At 41.6% G+C, this 22,502-nt stretch overlaps 1 protein-coding gene across 1 annotated transcript in view; it reads right to left on the minus strand.

Moving 5' to 3' along the window:
* The window catches only part of lrp2b (low density lipoprotein receptor-related protein 2b), a gene marked incomplete at its 3' end in the record, with an annotated part of 37,571 nt that overhangs the window by 14,514 nt on the left and 555 nt on the right, over positions 1–22,502 (minus strand). Inside the window, 56 exon segments of the mRNA XM_014013908.1 lie at positions 997–1,193; positions 1,367–1,544; positions 1,618–1,841; positions 2,177–2,347; positions 2,518–2,673; positions 2,756–3,272; positions 3,392–3,687; positions 3,775–3,976; positions 4,130–4,261; positions 4,428–4,547; positions 4,635–4,760; positions 4,913–5,155; positions 5,919–6,122; positions 6,371–6,660; positions 6,743–6,901; positions 6,986–7,151; positions 7,252–7,699; positions 8,445–8,917; positions 9,012–9,203; positions 9,319–9,555; positions 9,645–9,774; positions 9,817–9,894; positions 9,929–10,112; positions 10,258–10,367; positions 10,498–10,641; positions 10,807–10,973; positions 11,054–11,182; positions 11,418–11,595; positions 11,678–11,906; positions 12,060–12,244; positions 12,358–12,566; positions 12,675–12,923; positions 13,016–13,393; positions 13,490–13,606; positions 13,691–13,813; positions 13,918–14,157; positions 14,245–14,523; positions 14,612–14,749; positions 14,916–15,046; positions 15,156–15,281; positions 15,360–15,552; positions 15,697–15,906; positions 16,073–16,213; positions 16,290–16,492; positions 16,576–16,782; positions 17,287–17,510; positions 17,671–17,840; positions 17,923–18,051; positions 18,222–18,338; positions 18,752–18,895; positions 19,704–19,820; positions 19,916–20,032; positions 20,136–20,246; positions 20,711–20,827; positions 21,058–21,180; positions 21,491–21,601. Coding sequence (XP_013869362.1) covers positions 997–1,193; positions 1,367–1,544; positions 1,618–1,841; positions 2,177–2,347; positions 2,518–2,673; positions 2,756–3,272; positions 3,392–3,687; positions 3,775–3,976; positions 4,130–4,261; positions 4,428–4,547; positions 4,635–4,760; positions 4,913–5,155; positions 5,919–6,122; positions 6,371–6,660; positions 6,743–6,901; positions 6,986–7,151; positions 7,252–7,699; positions 8,445–8,917; positions 9,012–9,203; positions 9,319–9,555; positions 9,645–9,774; positions 9,817–9,894; positions 9,929–10,112; positions 10,258–10,367; positions 10,498–10,641; positions 10,807–10,973; positions 11,054–11,182; positions 11,418–11,595; positions 11,678–11,906; positions 12,060–12,244; positions 12,358–12,566; positions 12,675–12,923; positions 13,016–13,393; positions 13,490–13,606; positions 13,691–13,813; positions 13,918–14,157; positions 14,245–14,523; positions 14,612–14,749; positions 14,916–15,046; positions 15,156–15,281; positions 15,360–15,552; positions 15,697–15,906; positions 16,073–16,213; positions 16,290–16,492; positions 16,576–16,782; positions 17,287–17,510; positions 17,671–17,840; positions 17,923–18,051; positions 18,222–18,338; positions 18,752–18,895; positions 19,704–19,820; positions 19,916–20,032; positions 20,136–20,246; positions 20,711–20,827; positions 21,058–21,180; positions 21,491–21,601 — 10,689 coding nt within the window.

Consider the following 22,502-nt stretch of genomic DNA (forward strand, 5'->3'; position numbering starts at 1 on the left):
CACCTGAAGCAATAAAATTTTGGGATGCACCTAGCATCATGAAATTTGGTAGAATAGAGCATAATAGGAATAGAGACCTCTGAGTTCTGGTATATTGGTACGTGCAGGGGTCATTATGTTACCGCTATGTGGTATAGTCTATTTTTGTCATGGTCTGTGTACAGTTGTGTGTTTTTTGGTTACTCTTCCTGTTTCTGTACTCTGTTTTATCAGTTTACCTMCTCCTGCCTGTCTCTGCWCCAACCCTGCCCACTTTCACCTGCTCCCCRTGTTTCTTTTCCAGGTGTCTCTCATTGTAGCTCATTAGTTCTCCTTTATATTCTGTTCTCTGTCTTCAGTCTACTGTCAGTGCTTTGTTGTTTCATGTTCTCTACAGTCAGTGAGTTCTGTCTTCTTGTACCCAAATCTGTTTCTGTTTTCCTTTTGTAAGTATTGTCAGTCATTCAATTCTGCACCTGGGGTTTAAAGCTTCCTAACATTTTGACAAATTTATTTTATTTGTTTATTTTTTCTGAGATTTTTGGCCAATTGTAGCATGGAAACGGCTGCACCGATCAACATGAAATTTGGTAGGAATAGTGAAGTGACTGACCTACACTACGACCACCAACGGTTTTACCATAGACCCCATATTTGTGGAGGGGGCTCCCTCTGAAAAGGCAAAGTCTGGACATACAGAAGTTTTTATATCGCAAAACTATCCAACATAGAAGCTTTAGATTTTTTTTGTTGTTGTTGTTTACATCTAACGGCTATCTATTGGGCTCATCAAAGAACACCTCCCCACCCTCTCCGGASCCCCACCCAAAACAATAAATCTGTTCTGGTGAGTTCTGGTGCATTGATGCTTTGTGTATGTGTGGGGGTCATATWTACTACTGCTAAGCGGTATCTAGCTTATTTCAAAGAAGAGGTGAGTCACTTCTGTTTAAGCTTTCTATTAAAGTCTCTACACTAAATGGTTTAAATATGAGTGATGTTTTCTTGGTTTCATACTGCAGAGAGCAGCGTCTTCGTCCGAGCCGTCGGGACAATCAGGGCGACTATCGCAGATGAAACCAGGGTAGGTACAGTTGCCATCCTGACACTGGAATTGGCCGATGGGGCAGTAACGAGGTGGGCAGGTTTGAGGTTCATCAGAGCCRTCGCCACAGTCGGATTGGCCGTCACACTTCCACCATATGGGCACGCATCTTATAAAAGGAGGAAACACAAAAACAAGAAGGAAAATTAACCCACAAGAAAAAAATTGCATTTGGTTTTATTTCTCATTGTATGATGTGCCAATGTCAACTTTTTTTTTTCAGTAATACATCGTAGAAAGGCGCTGACCTATWAATGAAAATTTGTATTTTATAACACTAACTTCTCGTTGTCCCCACAGCGGAACTGGGTACTGGAGCAGTCAGCCACACACTGGATTTTGAATCCCACAGCTAAACCGATAAAATGATCTGGACACGCGCAGGTTGCTCGCTGCCCTCCAGGAGCGATCAGACACAAATGACTGCAGGTGAGGTAGTGTGATGAGCAAGGATTTTCACCTGGAAAACAATGGGAATGTAAAAAAGAAGAAGATCCAAGGAATATAAAAGTTTGTGATCATCATTTACATACTTTTCGGCTGCCTGTAAGGGTGGCAGACATGAATGTCATTTGGCCGGTGTGTGTTGTTGCCCATGACTGTGCGCCCCTCTCCTGTGTATTTATGGGCTTTCTCCACATTGTGAGTGTTCCAGTCTGTCCAGTAGACCCAGTCTTCAAACAGGGAAACAGCAAACACATGAGGAAGCGTGCCAGCAATGGCCCGGTGCCGGTTCTGACCATCCATGTCTGCAAAGCTAAGATATGTATACGGGAGATGTTTATACGTGAAGATATTTTACAGGCAAAATGATAAAACAAATTACAACACTAAATGCTGAGTCAGCATTGTTTTCCTGATTCTAATTTCATCTAAACAAGTTTTTGGATCTAACTTGAATTGGTTCAGCAGGTTTGCTCTATTTTAGCTATTCATCAAAGTGTTCAGCTTGATTACTTTTCGAAATATTAAATTTTATTTAAATTATTTCCCCAAAGAAATACTTATGTCTCTCTTCAACTCCTTCAAAAACTGTCTTTTAATTTAAATATTCTCCACCTTTTTAAAAATAATTTTCTTTGAACAACTCACTCCAAAAAGTTAAGATGCGAATCAGCAAAGAAGATCTTGTTGGTGGTGTAGTCAACGGTCAGAGCACTGGGCCACGCCAGCTTGGTTGTGATGATGGCACTGATGTTTGTTCCATCCATGCCAACTCTGCCAATATAAGCCTTGTCAGCCCAGTCAGTCCAGTACAGCCATCTGAGAAACAGGCAAAGGTAGGGACAAGAAGAGTCAAACACAGAAGTAAAAATAAAATTGACATTTATTCAGCAAAGAGCAAACAGCTTTAATAAAAACATCATTATTTATTAGTGTCTTATTTATTCATTGAATTGCATGCAGACAGATAAATATTTGTGTGTGAATACCCATATTTAGGGTTGACAACCACAGCACGTGGTCGGCTGATAATAAAAGTGTCATTTCCATTTTTAAAGTGCCCTGTCAGCAGCTTCTTCTGATAGCGTCCRTCCAACTCCATCACATGAATCGATCCATAATAACTATCCGCCCAGTACACTTTCCTGTAGTATACAAAATATTATTACTGACTAATAATAACAAAAAACTTCTCTTCGAGCTTGAATTGTAAAGTTCGCCCCTCACCTGCCCACCCAGTCCACTGCCAGGCCTTCAGCTCCTCCTAAATTTTCAGTCGCAAGCGTTTCCCTGTTGGTGCCATCAAAATGCATTCTCTCAATTCTTCTTGCCCCCGTGTCCAGCCAATAGAGTCTCTTCTCATTGTGATCGAAATCTAACGCCACCACATTTGACAGCCCCTGCAGAACTATACTCAATTGTGACCCATCTGTGGTTAAATTCCGGATGTAGTAGCGATTACTGTACAGCAGGAATGGGGCAATGCCGCTGTTCTGACGACAGGTACGTCCATCCGCTTCGCGAATGTACCCTGGGGCGCATTTGCAGTGGTACGAGCCAACTGTGTTCTCGCAGATCTGGCTGCAAACAGCAGGGGTGCTGACACACTCGTTTAAGTCCTCGCAGGCTTTGCCGTCCGGCATGAGAGAGTAGCCTGGGTTGCAGGAGCAGTAATAACCAGTGAGAGTGTCGGTGCAAAGCTGAGCGCACTTATGGACAGCCGGGTTAAGACACTCATTTATCCCTAAATGAAGAAAGKAGTCGAGAAAATGCCGTATATTAGAACAAAGATAAACATACTACAAATATGATTAAACTAAAACCATGAAAATACTAATCTGAACATKATCGCTTTTCTCTCACCACAGCCTTTTTCATCACTGTTGTCCTCGCAGTCCTTCTGCCCATTGCACACCTTATGGAGGTCAATGCACTCTCCGGACTTGCACAAGTACTCCTGGGGTGAGCAGGTAGGTTGTGGTGTGCTGCACAAGCTCTCTGCCTCATCTGATCCATCCATGCAGTCATTCTCCCCATCGCAAATGTAGTAGGTGGAGATGCAGGCCCCGTTACTGCAGGTGAACTGGTTGCTTTGGCATGTGTTGTACTGACAGTCTAACTCGTCACTGCCATCTCCACAGTCATTCACTCGGTCACAGCTGTGGAAGATCGGGACAGGATAAGTAGTGTCCAGATTGCTTAACAAACCTTTGCTTTTCATAAACTCCTGCATGTTTTAYACTCACTGGTATGGGATGAGGATGCAGAGCCCATTGGCACAGGCRAACTCATTCATATGGCAGGTTCGGTTGGGACAGTTATGGAGCTCATCAGCTGCATTGGCACAGTCTTTGTCTCCATCACATACAGCAGTCATAGGCACACAGCGGGGGTAGCCTGGGTACCAGGTGGGACAGGTGAACTGGTTGGGACTGCAAGTGCGCTGGCCTGATAGACATGGAAAGGAGTGATTGCAGTAGAAGATCAGAAAGCATTTGGTAAAAATGTAAGCATAACAAATCTAATGAACATATTACAATTGAATAACTAAAACGTAAAACTGTGACGTGATGTGTAASTAATGTCTAACTGGTGTCTCACCACACTGCAGCTCTGGAACCTCATCACTATTGTCCCAACAGTCATTGTTTCCATCGCAAACCAGTGACTGAGGGATGCAATTCCCATTAGTGCATGTGAACTGGTCTGGACTGCATGTTCTGATCAGATCCTCTGTGTAACAAGAAAAATTGRTCTGGATTACCGACACATCCATGCGACATAAGCTTTAAATAGCAAACCATTATTAGAGCTAATATATCTAAATGTGTTCTTACAGCTTTGGTCACAAAAAATTAACAGATTATTAATGTATGATAAATAAATCCAGCCAACTTACCACAAGAGGGTGGCTCATCTGTCCCATCACTGCAGTCTTTGAATGAGTCACAAACCCAAGTCTGCGGAATGCACTTTCCTCCATCGCAACGAAACTGATTGGGAGCACACGTGCGACCWTCTGTTCCCCAGTAATACACAAAATAAGTCAACAGGTGGCTGATGAATTTCAAACCTAAGAAGTGATTGAATCTTCACAACAATTTACCACAGAAAAGAGGATTCTCATCACTATTGTCCCCACAGTTGTTAAAGCCATCACACAAGCTTTCAGGGTAGATACAGATATTGGTCCCTTCACACTTGATTTGACCAGAAGGACAGTTGCGGTCAGCTGGAAACAATAAATTATAAGATAAGATCAATTCTTTGACACCATAAAACTGTCTCTTATACAGTAGGTGACAAATACATGTGCATTGTATCCATTCTGATCAGTACATTACTTAATGAATCAAGCTTCCACTCAGCCTTATTGCCACTTACGACAATTGATCTCATCAGACGTAGYATTGTCTCTACAGTCGTTGTGGCCATCACAAACAAAGCCTATGTTGATGCAGCGCCCGTTGGCACAGGTAAACTCAGTGGAAGGATTACATGTGGGGTAGGGACAGCCTCGCTCGTCACTGTTGTCACCACAGTCGTCTGTGTAGTCACAGGCATAATTTAGTGGGACACAACGCCCGTTGTCACAGGTGAAGTCCATGGCTGAGCAGGTGTGGAAGGCTGGGTGGCAAAAGAGTAGAATTCTTAACATCCTGATTTTACATATATAAACAGGAGTGAATTAAAATGAAGCTGTCTAAAGGGCTCRACACACGGRAGGCGACGTCGCTCRCTCTCCATTCATTTCCTATGGAGCCTGTGYGGTGAGGCGACAACCGCTTGYCCTCCTCCAGCTAAGCGAACGGCGAAAATAGTGCATGTGAAATTTCGCGCTCATACACGTGCACACGCGAGCTTGCGAGGCGACATATGAAAGTTGAAAAATGTTCAACTTTTGTCGCTGTCGCTTAGCGTACAACAAATCAGCGAGGGTTTCATTGACTGACCAATGAGCAGAGAGTATGCTACACATTGCAATTAGCTAACACTTTCACCAAGTGATTACTAAAAAAGGCAGCTTTGTGGGAATTTATTGGCACCAGGGTGAAGTTTATGGTAAGTTTTTCCTCATAAAACTGTATCTTGATTGATGTGTGTTTGTTTTTCAATATCATTAGCATTGCAAGATTTGTTTAGTTTACATGTCCGTAATGCACACCCGCCTTCAGAGTCAAGAACCAATCAAATTTTGTGAAGACAAGCGACCTGAGAGCGTGATTTGCAACGCTGCAATCGCTATCGCGTCCCGTGTGTCGGGTTTCACCCTGGCTGCGATGACAGCYGTTAATMGCTGTAGTTTGTCGCTCCCCRTGTGTCGAGCCCTTTAATTGCTGTAGTTTGTCRCTGCCMRTGTGTCGAGCCCTTAAAAGTCCTATTTTCTCACCACACACTCTCTCCAGTTCATCTGATTGGTCCTGACAGTCATTGTAGCCATCACACTTCCATCGTGCTGAGATACAGTTTCCATTCAGACAGGTAAACTGGTCTGGCTTACAACGTTTGCCTGTGTCTGTAATGCAGTCTTTACCATTGTTTGCCAGATACCAATTCCCATCATGAGGGCACTGGCATTCTGGGCCCACTGGACCTGCAGGAGAGGTTATGTGGAGATAAGCAAGTTAAATAATTGAGAGAAACCAGAGGGACCAGACAGATAATTTGTCTTTTTAATTAACAGTGTGTTTCTTCATGTGGTGTTGAAATTTCCCAGGACTCCAAACCACATGAGGACGTTTCTAACAGCATTTTTTTAAATTCTACACTTGACATATTGAAACTATTGTGGCTAAAATTTAATGACTGCATTAAGAAAATCTAGTTCCTTTTAACTCCTACCAGAAACACAGATGTGACTACAGCCTCCGTTGAACTGTTGACAGAAGCTGGAGCAACTCTCCTGCTTAGACGCAGCATAGACGTGGATGTCATTTGGCCGGTATTGTAAGCCCTGAGCTAGCACAGCAAAGCCAGAGCCGTCTTCCTTCCCAGCCCTAAACACAGCTCTCTCAGTCCAGTCGGTCCAGAAGATGTCCTGCTGGAAGACAGTCATGGCAAATGGGTACTGGACTCCATGCACTATCACTTGCCGATTCTCACCGGTCAAAGTAGCCCGCTCAATCTTGTCACTAAAAAAGGGAATGTAAAATAAAGAATTTAAAAAAGTGTCTTATTTCCACTCTACATGACATTAGAAACATATGGGCATACAGTGAGGAATCAGCCCAGTAAAGCATTCTTTCTTCATAGTCCAAAGACAGGCCATTCGGTGTTGTTAGGCTGCTGTTGATTATAGCAGTTCGGAAGTTTCCACCCAACGTGGATCTCTCAATCTTAGCTGGATAACCCCAATCTGTCCAGTACAAGTAACTGTGAAGTGAGAACCATAATAAGCTCACGAGTGTATTTTATATTTTCATAAATAAAACTGAGAACCATGTCCCAATTATTTACCCATAGCACGGGTCAACTATGATGCCTCTGGGGAGATTTGCATGGACGATTATGGAGCGGTTTAACCCATCCAACCCGATCGCCTGGACATTACGTCTGTAGTAGTCAGTGAAGTAGAGACGCTTATTGATCCAGTCATAAGCCAATCCTTCAGGGTCATCAAGGTCTGAGCAAATTATACAGAAAGGGGATTTTATTTGGAGTGACAACAATAACTTGAAGGAAATGAAACAAGACAAACATAGCAATGATGATTTTAAACTCACTGGAGGCAACGATAACAGGAGGGCTGGTGATCGATGTTGTGGTGACATAACCAATCTTGCTCCGACCTAAACCTATATACTGGGTGAAGAAAACACGCTTTTCCTTAAAATCATAATCCAAAGCCATTAAGTTGTACCCCAAGTTCACTGTTGGATAGGGGGTGCTGTGGTCGGTCGGGTCTAATCTCATGCTGTTCAGGGTGTAGTCTGTGGTGAAAACTAGAAACTCATCTAGTCCATAACCACACGATACTCCATTACTGAGCAAGGACCCATGTGCACAGCCACACTTGGGTTGCTCCTGGTCTGGAATGGCAAAGCAGAGCTGCTGGCAGCGTCCGTTGTTTTCCAGGCAGGGGTTAAAGCCTACTTGGTGGGCCGATGTGGGCTGAACGTGAGAGTCAAAAATGGTGACATCCATCAGGCCATCAAGATTGTCTCGGATTACCTGGGTGTAACATATAAAACAGTATGGTTGGTGAGTGGTAATAGTTTTCTTTTTTTTATTCATACATGTCATCTTGAATTGTCTGTAAATTACACATATTTCCCCCCATTTTACAGGTATACGGACATGTAGAGATATCTAAAAGATTTTTTAAATCCCAAATTTGTTTTCAAAAGCTCAGCTTCATATTTATTTAACATCTCGGAGCCTGTAAGATGTAAAATAACCACTAAATGAAATTAAACACTCTGCAGCACCGTGGCAACTGTGTTGTGCCTCAAAATCAATGCTTTTCTGTCAATTTGTATTCCCAGACTGTTCCTTTCAATGAGTGGAGGAAAGGGTGGGCAGTGTTGTGCCACTTCGATAACCATGTGAGAGTGTTATGGATTTTTTGTGAAAATTACATTTTTGAAGATCAGTGTACAGGTAAACATTCGAAAGGGTTGACTTGTATGATTATTGCAAACTATTTAAAAAAACTTTTTCACAAATTTATAACATTTTGTAGAGAAAACAATTACATTTAAACTTAGGAAACCAATTTATATTTAATAACAATTAGAAATAGGTGCACACAGCTGTAATATGTGAACAGCCAATATTTATGTGATTAAGTACTCTGGATAACTACTATATATTATTTTTTCTGTGTCCATATGTTGTGTTTTATGAGAAATATATGATTTGGTCATTTCTAGAGGAATTCACAAAGTTGAATCAACAATGAAACTAATTTATTCACCTCTGCTTGGTCAGTATTGGCTGGGTCTTTACTGGCTTGGAAAAGCTTTTCAAGCTTTTTATCTACCCAAAGCATGTAGTTTCCAAAAATAGCCATTCCTACTGGAGAAGGATAGCGACTCCCGTAGCGGATAATCTGCCTCTGTGTTCCATCCACGGCCATTCGGGAGATCATGTCAAGAACATCATCGGTCCAGTAGAGGAAGTCATTACTGTAATCTACTGTTAGGCCACGAGGTGACGCCAGGCTCTCTGATGCCAAAATGGTGCGGTTTGTGCCATCCAGCAGGGCCCGTTCAATCTTGGGTGTTTGGCCGCCATCAGTCCAAAACAGGTAGCGAAGTTTGGGACTGACTGCCAGGTCTCTGGGCTGGTCCTGGGAGCTCTTAAGGAGAATCATTCGGTAGGTGGTGTTGATTGCCAATACTTCAAGGAGGGTCTCACTCTCAAAGGCATTGGTGAAGTACAAGTTACCTAAGAAAAATTTGGGAAATACAACAAAATAATTTTTATGCATATTTTTAACAAATCCAACTAAATTTTTTGTAACTTTTTTGAATCTTAATACCTGCAATCCAGTCTACAGCCAGACCCTGGATGCCTCTTTTCCCAACACCTGAACTGATGATATGACTGTAGCTTCCTCCATCTGTTTTCGCCCTGTAGATTCCTCTGTATGAGGTGTAAGTGCTGTTGTCACTCCAGTACACAAAGCCAGATTGAATATGCAGGTCCAATCTGTCCATTACTGAATAGGTTGCTAAAGCAAAATTAGCAGGTTAGCAGGAGGCTGGAAATAATATTGGAAAATCAAACCCTATAATACAAAAATCAGTCGTCAGCTATTTAGTGCAAAATATTTGAAACAGACATACTTCCACCGACAGGCACCATTGCTTCAGAGTGGTCAGAGCTGTTTATGTGAAAGCCACGGATATGCCGGAGGGTGGAGACAATGGCGAATGAGKCATATTGTTCACAACGGGTGCCATCAGGAGAAGGGTAAAATCCTGTGGTACAGGCACAAGTCTTTTTGTTGTCCGGTTTAGGGAGGCAGAGATGTGGACAGCCTCCATTGTTAGAGCTGCAGGCATTGGTGATCCCTGCTGAGTCTGAGATGGAAGAAACAGTGATAAAAGTGTGTTGCTGATCAGAGAAACGTAAAGAATGTAAATTGCAAGCTTGATTTAAATTTACATACCTTCTCKGGCATGCACTTTGAGAGCACGCAGGCCTGACATGCTGCTCCTCATCACCACCATGTTGGCACCATTTTCTTTGTCCACCCTCTCAATTACCTCATAGTCCAGATCTGTGTAGTACAAGTGGTTCTGGTAGATTGTCAGACCCCATGGGTGGGAGAGACCATTGACCACGGTAGTACGGGTTACCCCATCCATTGTCCCGCACTCAATCTGGGCAAAACAGTTGTAAGAGTTAATCAAGAATAGTCAAACCAAGACAAATAARTGAGTGGGATTTGGTACATACCACCCCTGTGCCTGCCAGACCCCAATAAATTTTTCTGGCTGAGATATCGGCAGCAATAAACCCTATGTTTGCCAGGTTGTCTGTGTAAAGATTCTTGAGGTTGCCTCCATCCATATCAGCACTGCTAACCTTCGGAGGCACTCCATTGTCAGATCCTTTGTCTGTCCAAAACAGTTTCCTGTCAGTTGTGGAGAGCAGAAAAGTGAAATAAGCAATATGAATGGTCAATGGGCTTTTATTTAGCATCAAGAGTTTTACATTGGACCACTGAATAAATCTTTAAAATCCCCCCACCCATCCCCTACTCTTCATCAATGCATTACCCTCGGGCAGGATCCAGAGCTATCCCAACAGGTTCTCCTGTTCCTTCTGGTTTGCCATTTGAGGCSATGAGAGTTTTCCTGTATTTCTCATTTCCATCTACACGGATAACCTATAAAAAGGGCACCATTTTATTTATTTACTTTTTAACTGAGAAAGCACAAAGAAATGCTATTTTTGTTAAAGTGTTGGCAGGAGTTGACAATGTTTTTTTTTGTTTGTTTTGTTCAGAAAGTGCTTACTTCAATGGTTTTGCTAGTGGGGTTGGTGTAATACATTATTCGGCTTATCCAATCAAAAGCCAGACCAGATGGCGAGCCCATTAAAGCAGCTGGAGCAAACTCTGATCTGTTGGWGCCATCAGTTTTCACTTGCCAAATTGAACCCTAATGAAATAAAATAAAAAATAACACATTTTAAACAATAAAACTTGCAAATGCCATAACTGACAACAACGATTGATCCCTTATTTTATTAGCTCATTTTATCAAAAACTTTACAAAGATTGAAAGATTGACAAAATATTTCTGCAGTTTGTCAATGTAACTGACTGTGCTCTGGATCCAATAGATAAACTGCTCCTGATCATCAAAGTCGATGTCTCGCCCCTGGCTGATGCCAGACACTGGGGCCATAGCATTGTTGGATGGGTCTTTTGGGTCCAAGGGAATGCCAAAGATAACAGAATCTCTGACCACCATCAGGAAGGGAGTCTCATCTGAAATAAAATGTATGAATTTATGTATCAAACATTTCAGTTGAGTCAAAGATTGTGTACAATGGTGGAAAAACATYTACCTTTGACACAGGTGCGCTGATCATTGTCCAGCTTCCACCCAGACTGACAATGGCAAGTGTAATACCTGGGTCTCAAGTTGGACAGCAGACACAGCTGTGTGCAAAAGTGCTCTCTGCAAGGGTTGATGGCTATACAGGGAAGCACAGAAACACCTTCAGACTAAGAAGAACATTTATCAATTTCAACCACTATTTGTCACACCAATACCAGAGTTTGGTGGTTTTAAATAGACTATAATTTTGAGAATTAAATAGTCTAATGTTTTTTTCTGGATTTTTTGTTATTTATTACTGATATCTAGTCTGCATCAACACTCAACACTTTACAAACCTCAATAACTTTAGGAATCTAAATGTGGGCTACCTGCTGGTTGTTTGATGGGATGGTCCATAACAATCCCCATAGGCTGATAGATATTGTTCATTAAAATAGTGATGTTTCCTCCATGGAACTTGTTTGTCCTCATCACYTTGCTGGTGTAGCGCTCCGACCAATAAATACTGTCCTCAAATACAGTCATACCATGTGGGTGCTGGAGAACCTGTGTAAGAAAACAATGTTTTTGTAAAACATTTTCTGGTACCTTATTCTTAACTACCAGTATGTCAGTGTGTGTATCCTACCATGTCACTTGCYATGACCTGGTAGCGGTTTTTGCCATCATAATCACAGTAGTCAATATATTTCAGGTAAGCATCAGCAAAGTAAACCCTGCGTGTAGTGTRGTCCAGAGCCAGGCCATTGGGCCAGTAGACTTTAGTGCTGACAATGACTTGTCTCATGGATCCATCCATACAGGCTCGCTCAATCCTAGGGTTCTGACCCCAGTCKGACCAAAACATCAGATAAGTACTGGAAAAGAGTGACAGTGTCATAAAAAATATCTGCCACAAAAGGTTACTAAGCAGTACTAACGCTCACAGGTCTGATGTTGAGTTAAACAATTCAAGATCCAACTATAAAGTTAAAAACATAATAATGTAACAAAATATAGAAATTACGCACTAGTTACGGGGATCTAAAACAAGTCCACGAGGGCTAGTGACATTTTTGCTTAAGAGGACTTTTCGATAGCGACCATCCAGGGTGGAGACTTCAATATTTTCCATGACAGAGTCAGTCCAGTACAGATTCCGAGCCACCCAGTCCACAGCAATAGTCTCTGGTTCCATCAAACCACTGGAGAACACCTAATCAGGCAATACATTGAGCAAAAGAGCCAAACTCTATTAAGATATACTGACCATCTGTGGTTAACAYGTCTTGATTTATTGTTCAGCATAATGTGTATCATTTCACTTACTTCCTGTCTTTCTGTGCCGTTTTGATAGGCACTCCATATCTTCTTCACTGTGGCATCAGCCCAGTAGATTTTGGAAGTCACACGGTCAAAGTCCACAGTCACAATGCTTGAGCCGCTGACCACCGGGCTCATCTGGGGTGGTTTGAGATTGATCTTATTTGCAACAATTTGACTACGCCTGGCTACTAAAAGTACAGCTGCCTCTTGGTCTAAGGGAAGAGAAATGTATTGTTTCAGGAATCCTTGTATATAAAGATCAATAGCTATTTTTGTTCAGTTTARCTTTATCATTATTATTATTTACTTTGGTAATTTACCTGTAGCTTTACACGTGCGTCCATCAGGCTCCAGGATGTAGCCGTCTGAACAGTGGCACCTGAAGCTTCCTCTCTCATTGTAGCACTGCTGGCTGCAGAAACCAGGTATCTGACACTCATCAATATCCTCACAGGTCTTGGAGTCATTGAGGAGCTGATATCCTGGTGGGCAGGTGCACTGAGCTCCAAACGGTCCTTGGACACAACCGTCACTGCAGCCCCCGTTGTTCAGCACACAGTCATCTTCATCTTTTTGAAAGAAGATGGGAATTGGGCTTTTTTTGTAGAGAAATGGAACTGTGTTCACTGAGTGTCAAGGAAATAAATGATTGGATACTCACTGCAGATAGGGGACTCGTCAGCTCCATTGGGGCAGTCTTTCTGACCATTGCAAACCTTGTCCAAATCAATGCACATCTGGTCGGTGGGGCACAACCACTGTCCAGAGGGACAGCTGAAGGGAGGTGTGGGGCAGTTCTGYTCGTCACTCATATCTCGACAGTCGTTCTCACCATCACACAGCCAGCTTGTTGGAATRCACATCTTGTTGGCACACTGGAAATCGTTAGACCTGCAGGTGACAGCTGGACACTGGTGGTGCTCATCAGATCCATCCTCACAGTCTGGATGGCCGTCACACTCCCATTCGTCTGGTATGCACAAACCATCTGTCTGGCACTGGAACTCGTGGTCATGGCAAAGGCCTGGACCTCGAGTGGCTGTGGGTACCGGATGAAACCAGTAAAKCTAAACATGCAAAACATAAGTGATATGATCAGGTTTGTTATTTGTCTCAKTTAATCTGGTTAACTTACGGCAGTTTTGTTCGTCTGAATGATCCCGGCAGTCAAACACACCATCGCAGCGATAACTGGAACTGACACACTGGTCTCCACTGGTACAAGCGAACTCATAGGATTCACAGGAAAACTCTTAAAGGAGTTGAAAAGAATGAGMTAAAGCATGAAAAGAGGATTTCTGTACTACAGCAAACACGCAAGAGAAAACCATCCTACCACAATTTTTCTCATCCGATCCATCCAAGCAGTCCTGGTCTCCGTCGCACACGTAGAAGCTATTGATACAGCGGTGGTCAGGACACAGGAAGTAGTTAGGAGGGCATGTAGTGATAGTTGAATCTGGAAAACACACCGTTTTAATTATTATCAATAGATTTAAACTTCATTTACAGGGTGCATTTTTAAAAAAAAAGTGGTTAAAACAGAAGAAATTATGAACATACTGCAGTTGTGTTCATCTGAGCCATCACCACAGTCATTGTCACCATCGCACAACCAGGTTTTAGAGATGCACCTGTTGTTATCACAGGTAAAGTAGTCTGCTGCGCATGTGGTGGGGAGCCGTGTTGGACAGTTCATTTCATCARAACCATCTCCACAGTCGTCTATACCGTCACAGCGCCAGCTGGAGTAAATGCAGTGCTTGTTGTTGCAGGTAAAAGCTGATGGAGAGCATGTAGCCCCTGGAGAAGGCATGTTAGGTTTGCAACTGTTTGCTCAGTTATTATCTTTTGCTAATTTGCAAAAAATAGATAGTCATACACATGTACCTGTATGAGTGCAGTTGGCCTCATCCGTCTGATCTACACAATCAATGATTCCATCACAGCGGTAAGAGTTGGGCCTGCAGCGCCCTTCATCACACTCAAAGGAATAGTCACCACAGTTAGTATCAGGTGGGGGAACAGAATCATCCTTGATGCAGTCCCTCTGATTGTCCTGAAGCTTCATACCATACGGACAACCACACACCCGGTTGTAAAAGGGAGTTGGGAAACAGAAGTGGCTGCAGAACCCATTGGGCCCTGAACTACAGCGGCTTTTGAAAGCTGTGGGAGGACACCAAACGATCAATTAGTAAATCAGTAGATTTTTAAAAATGACCGAGTCACTAATCATTAACTCAGCTTGACTTACTGCTGTGAAGGTCAGCTGTGTAGGCCTTGATGTTCATAATGCCAGTGACTCCTTGTCGGATCATAATGTTTCCTCCTCCATCCCTCTTTCTCATCTCAAATATTCCTCTGGTTCTTACATCAGACACATACAGGTAGTCTACAAAGCAGAAATAGCTATTTCAACATTTCACTTCTTAGCATAAAAGTTAGATATAAGCAGCCAAATTTACTCATGGAATTTGATTTTATGGCCTGTAGAGAGCAAGAACAAAGTCACTTGAACAATTATGAATGTGTGTAACACATGCAATCAGTGAGATTACCTGAATAAACAGTTAAAGAGTATGGTTGAGTGATCTGGCCAATGTTGGTAAATGTCTGCCTGTCATTTCCTTCTATGTCAATGTTACCAATTTGATCAAGGAGAGAATCCACCCAGTAGAGCCTGTCCGTTCTGTAAAACACAAATAATCAACCGGGGAACTAATTGACATCCTCACAGCATCATTGTCTTTTGATTTTTAATTGCATAAATACATAACTTATGTTGGCAGTGTACTTACATGTAGTCAAGAGCAAGTCCATATGGCCATCCCAGTGTTGTGTTGACCAGAGGAACAGAGTTGCTGCCATCAGTGAAGGCTTTCATTATCACAGCTGGACGGTACCAGTCCGACCAGAACAGGTAGCTGTGGATTAACATTACATGGGTAAATTTACTCAAATAAACTATTTTAAGTTGTAATAACTTTCTTCTGAGGACTCACCCAGCACTGGGATGCACTGCAATACCCTTTGGATTCCTCAGTCCAGTAACAATATCTCGTCTGGACTTGTCTGTGACTTTGAAGGCCACCACTGATCTGTAGGAGGTTGTGGTCCAGAACAAAACCTTGGAGGTCCAGTCATAAGCCATAGCATCAATGATTCCCACTCTGTAGCCTGTCAAAATCTGCTGAACTGATGGAGCAAACAAAAAAAAAACATAGTGAGGAACGAAACACAAAATTAAGAACTTCTCAGTTTTACAGTCTATTGTAGATGTACAGATTTATTCACAGGACAGTAACATCACCATYCTATACAGATGTAACAAAAACTCACTGGTTCCGTTAAGGGTTGACTTGTAAACCAGGCCCCTGGACCTGTCGTTGTAAAATACAACTTCTTCATTTCCATCAAATTCCACAGCAGAGCCAGAAAAGGAGGTTCCAAGTCCTGTTAGGGGAAGTGTGACGTCCTCCTGCAAGGATATGTTTAGAGGGATYCCCCTCACTGCCAGAGAGGTGGCCAACAACAAGTAGTCCTTTACCTCTGWATGAAGAGAGAGGCTGTGGTCACAAATAAATATTTCTTCCCTGAATTTTTTGTCTGAAAACGGTCAAACTAATATTACAATTATTGATATACAATATTCAAGACTCACAAACTGCTTTGTCAGTACCATCAATAAAACACTTTCAACACATGGGAAACTCACTGAAACAGGTTTGACGGTCAGCCTGAAGGTCATAACCATAGCGACATTTACAACGAAAGCCCAGACCATTATTGTCAGAGCGGTGACTTAATACACAAATGTGCTGACAGCCACCATTGTTTCTCCCACAAGGGTTCATCACTGCAAGACAACACAGCTGTCAGCCTTGTTAAGGCTTCATGACGAAATCMAGACAACATATTAAGTGTTTGTTTACCAAAAGGTTGCAGGACAGAGTGCAAGACTACAACGTGACCTGGCCGCTTCACAGTACGATAAATGAGTGTTGGGTTGCTGCCATTAAACCGATTGGTTCTGATGACACCCATCTTGGTCCAGTCAGTAAAAAAAACGTGATTTTCAAACACAGCCATCCCAAAAGGATGTGGAGACTGTGTTCCCCCATTGAGGACAATTTTCCTGAAAGAAAAAAAAACACATTTCAGACAATCAGTCAATAAAACAACTCACAGCTCATGTTTTATGTCTTTGTTAAACATTACCTGTCTAAACCACTGTAGGTGACRGTCTCCACTGTGTCAAAGTGGCTGTCAGACCAGTAGACCCTCTGGGTGACAATGTCCAGGGTGATTCCAGTTGGTGTACCCAGCCTGCTTTTGACCAACTCCACACGATTGCTGCCATCCATGAAGGCACGCTCAAGTTTTGTGTCCTTTTGACCAACACCCATGTCTGTGAAGAACATGTAGCTGCAAACAAAACAGAAACCCTTGAAACAAGATGCTGAGCAACAATAAAAATGATAATACTCATTCTCCTAATAAACTGTCTTTGATAACAATCATCTCCTATAATCAAAGTTAATTTGTTATACTTAAACAGTTGCTAAAGTCTATGCTGTGATTCATAGATTTTTATTACGTTCTCGTTCATGGTCTGCTCTCCACAATTTTAGCCTTTGTGGTTCTTTGTCCACTAGTAATGAGATCCTGTTGGTTTAATTTTCGTATTCTGTTTTTCCCTTGTTTGTCTGTCCTTCTTTCTGCTCTCCTTCCACACCTGGTTTAAGTTTGTCCATTACATCATCTGTCAGTCACCCCCCCCCTCTTTATTTCCTGCTTTCTTCAAATGATTCTTCTTCCTTCACCATTGTTGGGCTCCATTCTAGTTTTCCATATACTGTATATAATCTTGTATCTTCCTCAACACGCCTTTATTTTTGTTCCTCAGCAAACGAAGACATGTGAACTCACCCCACTGTAGAATCCAGAGCAAGACCATGAGGAGTTTCCAGGTTTTCAGCCACCAATGTTACTCGATTGCTTCCATCAAAGTCACACATATCTATGCGTTCCAACATAGCTTCTAAGACGTACAGTTTAATGTTGACCCAGTCCACTGCAAGATTCTGCACATTGTTGACTGATATATTCAAAACCTCCTTGATGTCACCCCCATTAATGTTGGCGGAATAAACCTGGAATTAAAGGATTTTAGGTGAAAAGATAAATATACTGAAACCACAACTTCCCATCACTATRATGTATTTTAGTGTTTTAATTGCATTGATGAAGAATTCACTTCTTGTTGGAGGTAAAGAATAAATATCGACAGTAAAATCAATTTTTCAGACTAACTTTTTTTGTGTATGTATCACTCCAGAAGACAATGTTACTGTGAAAGTTGTAGGCCACCCCGACTGCGAAACCTCTGCCCTGGGATGGCACCAGAGTTCTGACAAAGCGCCCGTGTATGTCAGCCATCATCACATCGCCTCCATTGGTGAAAATAAGCTGTGGCAATCCAGCTGAGAAACAAAAACGTCTCATTGGTTGTACAAATTGGAATTTTCAAACACCGWACGGACTTGAGCATGTGTCAGCTTGTACCTGACACGTTGGCTTTGCAGGTATGACCCTGCTCCAGGAAGTATCCATCTGCACAGCTGCAGTGGTGTGTCCCCGGACGATCCTCACACAGCTGGTCACAGATCCCCCAGATATCACAGTCATTATAGTCTGAGCAACAGAGCCAAAATGCTAGGGTTATGTTCTGGGTAATGGGAAGAAGATTTATAACCTAATTTTTAACCTGATAACTGTGGAATTAGGCCACATACTCTAGCTCTTTGATACTAAATCATGTTAAAATTAACAACTTTTTACTATCTATTTATTATAGCACTCACCTACACAGGAACGGCTGTCATTGGCTACTATAAAGCCATCGGGGCAATAGCATGCACCACCCTGAGGRGAAGGGTGGCAGAGGTACTCACAGCTCAAGGCAGAGCACCGGTCCAGGCCTTAGAACAGAAATTCGTCACATTATGTTCTCTTACACAAACATTTAATGGCTGTTTTATGGATTCATCATCTCAAGAACATTAACGTGACCAAAATTGTTGCTACAATTTTCTGAAAATGATACACATAAAATGTTAATTTTTAACCAGGAGTGTGTGTGAAGATAACAATTAAAAAGAAAAAAGGGTATAATAATGTTGCAGTCTGGTTTATGAGTTTAATGCATCATGGTTTAAAGCCCTGTACTTTGATTTACAAGCAACTTAAAGTACAAATAAATGTACAACACTCTGCATCAGAACTCATGTCCTTTTCATRTGAATTTTCATAAACAGCAGCACTCCCTATTGTGCCATTTGTATGTAAAGGTTTGTCAAATCATGAAAAAAGTGAACAGGAAAGACAGACTTACCGCAGGTTTGCTGTGCAGTGGAGTTGGTTTCATCTGTACCTTCAGGACAGTCAGGTTTGCCGTCGCATACTTTACTAACAGCAATACACAGCGATGAGCCAGGACAGCCCCACTCACCAGGGTAACAGTCTCGTGAGTTACTATCTAATAGTGGCAAAAATTAAAATTTGAAAATAAAAAAAGCATCAATATATTTAGGTACAAAAAATAACCAGTGTTTAATTATGCATTTACAGCAATAATAAAGTTTTGGAATTTGGCTGCTTTAACCTTTATTTTTAGTTCAGACCATTTCCAGAGAAATGTTTTATTTTAAATTAAAAAGCTACTTAAATCCATTTAAAGAAATCTGTTCCAATCTCTTGAACAGTCTTTTAAAATGACTTGAAATAAGCAATTTGAGACGTAAAATGGTATTTTAGCACCAATAAAGTTATTCATAAAGAGCCATTAGCTAAAACCTTGGTATATAAAGGATGGATAAGCTAAAGGAGGATGAAGGATTTTATCCTATTTCCTAAATACATGATTTTCAGCAGCTGTTCATTTGCTGGAGATAAATTTTTAGGCCTAAAGTGTCTTCTTTTGCCCTTATTCATTTCTCTCAGCATACACAATCTACTGTGTATTTGTGCTCAGAGGATGACTCTCAGCTACGACTACATAAAACTTTAGCTTATTTGTAAATCTGACTAAGCTGTAAGTTTTTTGTGCTGGTTAATGTTGACTGGCTGAGGCGGATACTCTAATGAAGTCGACCCCCCCCCCCCCCAAAAAAAAAAAAAAAACAGTTGAAGATGATTGCTTTCTGAGAGATTCATTAGAATCTGTCCCGTGGTTCATGATATTTTGCTAACACAGAAACAAGGCTGAGGTATATACTTTTTTTGTGCCTTAATAACTGTAAAATAAACTGTGTTGAGTTAAAGGCCACGTCAGTAAGTTTTCTCACCACATCCTTTCTCGTCACTGTAGTCCCCGCAGTCATTGAACTGGTCACACACCCAGCGCTGAGGAATACACCGGCCGCTGGAACATGTGAACTCATTCCCTTTACAGCTCGGATACGCTTCAAGAAGACAAGCAGCAGTAAAAAAACACTGGTCGCAGAATTTTAGGCACTTCCTGATCTCTTTTTTAATGGGTGCGTCATTCRTCGTTTACCACAGTCTTGCTCATCACTGTTGTCGCCGCAGTCGTCCCAGTGGTCGCACACAAACGAGTGTGAGATACAGAGGCCGTTTGTGCACTCGAACTGGTGGATGGGACAGTGCTGAGATGCTGTAAATAAAACACAAATTAATTAAATTAAATCTTTTGTTTACTGAAACACATTATTGGTAAGTAAAAGAAAATTAAATGTTTATTTGAGATTTATACGCACTGCAGTTAACTTCATCAGATCCATCCCTGCAGTCCTGCAGCCCATTGCAGCGCTGAGAATTATTGTAACAGGCCCCATTAGCACAGGTCTTCTCACTGCAGTGTGGGTAATCTGTAAAAATACAGAGCTTTATTGGCAACAAAATACCCATTATTTAAAAAAAAACATCTTTCATTTCAGAAATTACTGGAGTGCGCCTTACGAGCAGCAAGAAGTTCTTGAGGACAGTGGAGGAGCCAGAGGGTTTGTACAGGGGTGGTCAGACTGGGACTGGTCACACAGGGGTGGCCCAGGAAATGTTTGACAATTTGCTGAGAATCTAATTGTGTTTCTTGGTTCTTCTTTTATTGACTTGCAGGGCCAGAGACCACCATTTAGAATTACACCACGAGAATTACTCATTTGAGCGCAGTTCAAATGAGCATTCTCTGTATAGAAACAGCGTTGCCAAAATGTTGCTGTCAAAGCGATGATTGGGGTGGCCACTGCGGTGACCAAAGATGTTTCTATGGTGGCCTTGGCCTCCCCTGGTCACCCCTTGGCTCCTTCCCTGCTTATGGAGATAAAAGTCTTACTGCAGTTGTTCTCATCAGAGTTGTCCACACAGTCCATCACGTGGTCACATCTGTATATGTTAGGGATACACTGACCCTCTCTGCAGGTGAACTGGTCTGGGCTGCAGGTGCGACCACCTGAAACGAGCCTGAGTTAGCAGTGTTGTTTGGAAACTGAAGTTTTTCTTTGAATGTATGCTGGGTTTTTTATCTTGATGACCAGACAAATAAACACAGAGATGACGTAGCCACCTAGTGGCTTTATTGTGTTAGAATACCACAAGCTCTGTGTTTTAGCATGTGTCTTTCAGAAAATAGTWACTTAAATCTATTTTCCTCAACATAAATACTCAGTCTATTTTCTGTACCACATGTTCTTTGCTCATCTGAGCCGTCGATGCAGTCTTCCTCCCCGTCACAGACAAATCCTGATGAGATGCATTCACCACTTGTCACGCACTTAAACTCCTGTGAGGTGCAGGCTGGAGGTGCTGTCACAAAGAAACAAAGCAGGTCAAGAGTTTTTGGATTACACTCTTTCACTTTATTTTGCATCATGTTTCGATGACACTGCAGAGAGCTTTTGCGTTTGACAAACTCGGTCAGCTTTAATTCAGCCCCACACCTGCTGACACACAACCACTCAGTGCTCCTCTTAATCAGTTCATACAGCAGGTAAAGGTGCATACACTGCCACCAAGAGAGTGAGTGTAGAAAGACTCATCACCRCAGGCGGGACAAGGAGGGATGCAATTAGGAATAAGATTATCAGAGGAAAGTAAAGTTAGAGATGGTACTTACGACAGTTACGCTCATCAGAGTCATCTGTGCAGTCTTTGGTTCCATCGCACCTCCAGTCTTTGTCAATACATTGTCCATTGGTGCACTGAAACTCGTTACTGCCACAGCTTCCTGCAGAAAACACACAGAAACACACAAATTCAGATTAAACTTGTCTTTCCTTTGGTGTAATGTGGGCCTAATGTGCATTTCTTTAATTATCTGAACAACATTTACTTGAATAAAAGTCTATTTTTGATGGAAAGAGGCAAAGAACTCGCAGTTTTTAGAGACATAGAGAAATATATTTTTATGTCACAAAAATAAGATTTACTTTCTTCCTCTAAATTGCTCTTTTTGAAGTTATTTAAAGCAGACACTTTTTACATGGACATCTATGGACTTAGTGGTTTTGTATTTTTTTTTTTTGCCACACACAAATGATTAATTCTAACCTAACAATTAATATAGAAGTGTTTTGCGAACATCTTTAAAGATTCATGTCAGCTTAGTGCAACACAAGAAAAAAATGTGTTTTTTTATGACATTTTATGGAAATGTTTAATGTCAAAGTCACATCAATTAAAATAAAACCTTGTTTTACAGTTTCTTTGACAAATGAATCACTTTTTATGACATTCAGAGCTGCTTCTGTGTGCAGTATCTGCTATTTAAAGCATGTGATCTGGCCTTTAAAGAAGAGTTAATACTTTACCTTGAACTAACACTCCRTCTTGTGATCTTGGAATATACGTATTAAGCTGTCTTTGCAAATCAAGTAATCAAATACTGATATTAGCAGAGTGATGTATCCCTTAAATTTATACTCAACCCTTAATTCAGTGCCAGTTTAGTATTTTTCTGTGTATGAAATTTATCAGCATGATTGGTTGGGAAATTTTGGACAAAGAGCCTAAATGTTTAGCAGAGAAGTGCAGCATAGGCAATATACACATACATACATACATACATACATACATACATACATACATACATACATACATACATACATACATACATACATACATACATA

This window comes from Austrofundulus limnaeus, unplaced genomic scaffold (genome assembly GCF_001266775.1).
Source record: "Austrofundulus limnaeus strain Quisiro unplaced genomic scaffold, Austrofundulus_limnaeus-1.0 Scaffold108, whole genome shotgun sequence".
Lineage (NCBI taxonomy): Eukaryota > Metazoa > Chordata > Actinopteri > Cyprinodontiformes > Rivulidae > Austrofundulus > Austrofundulus limnaeus.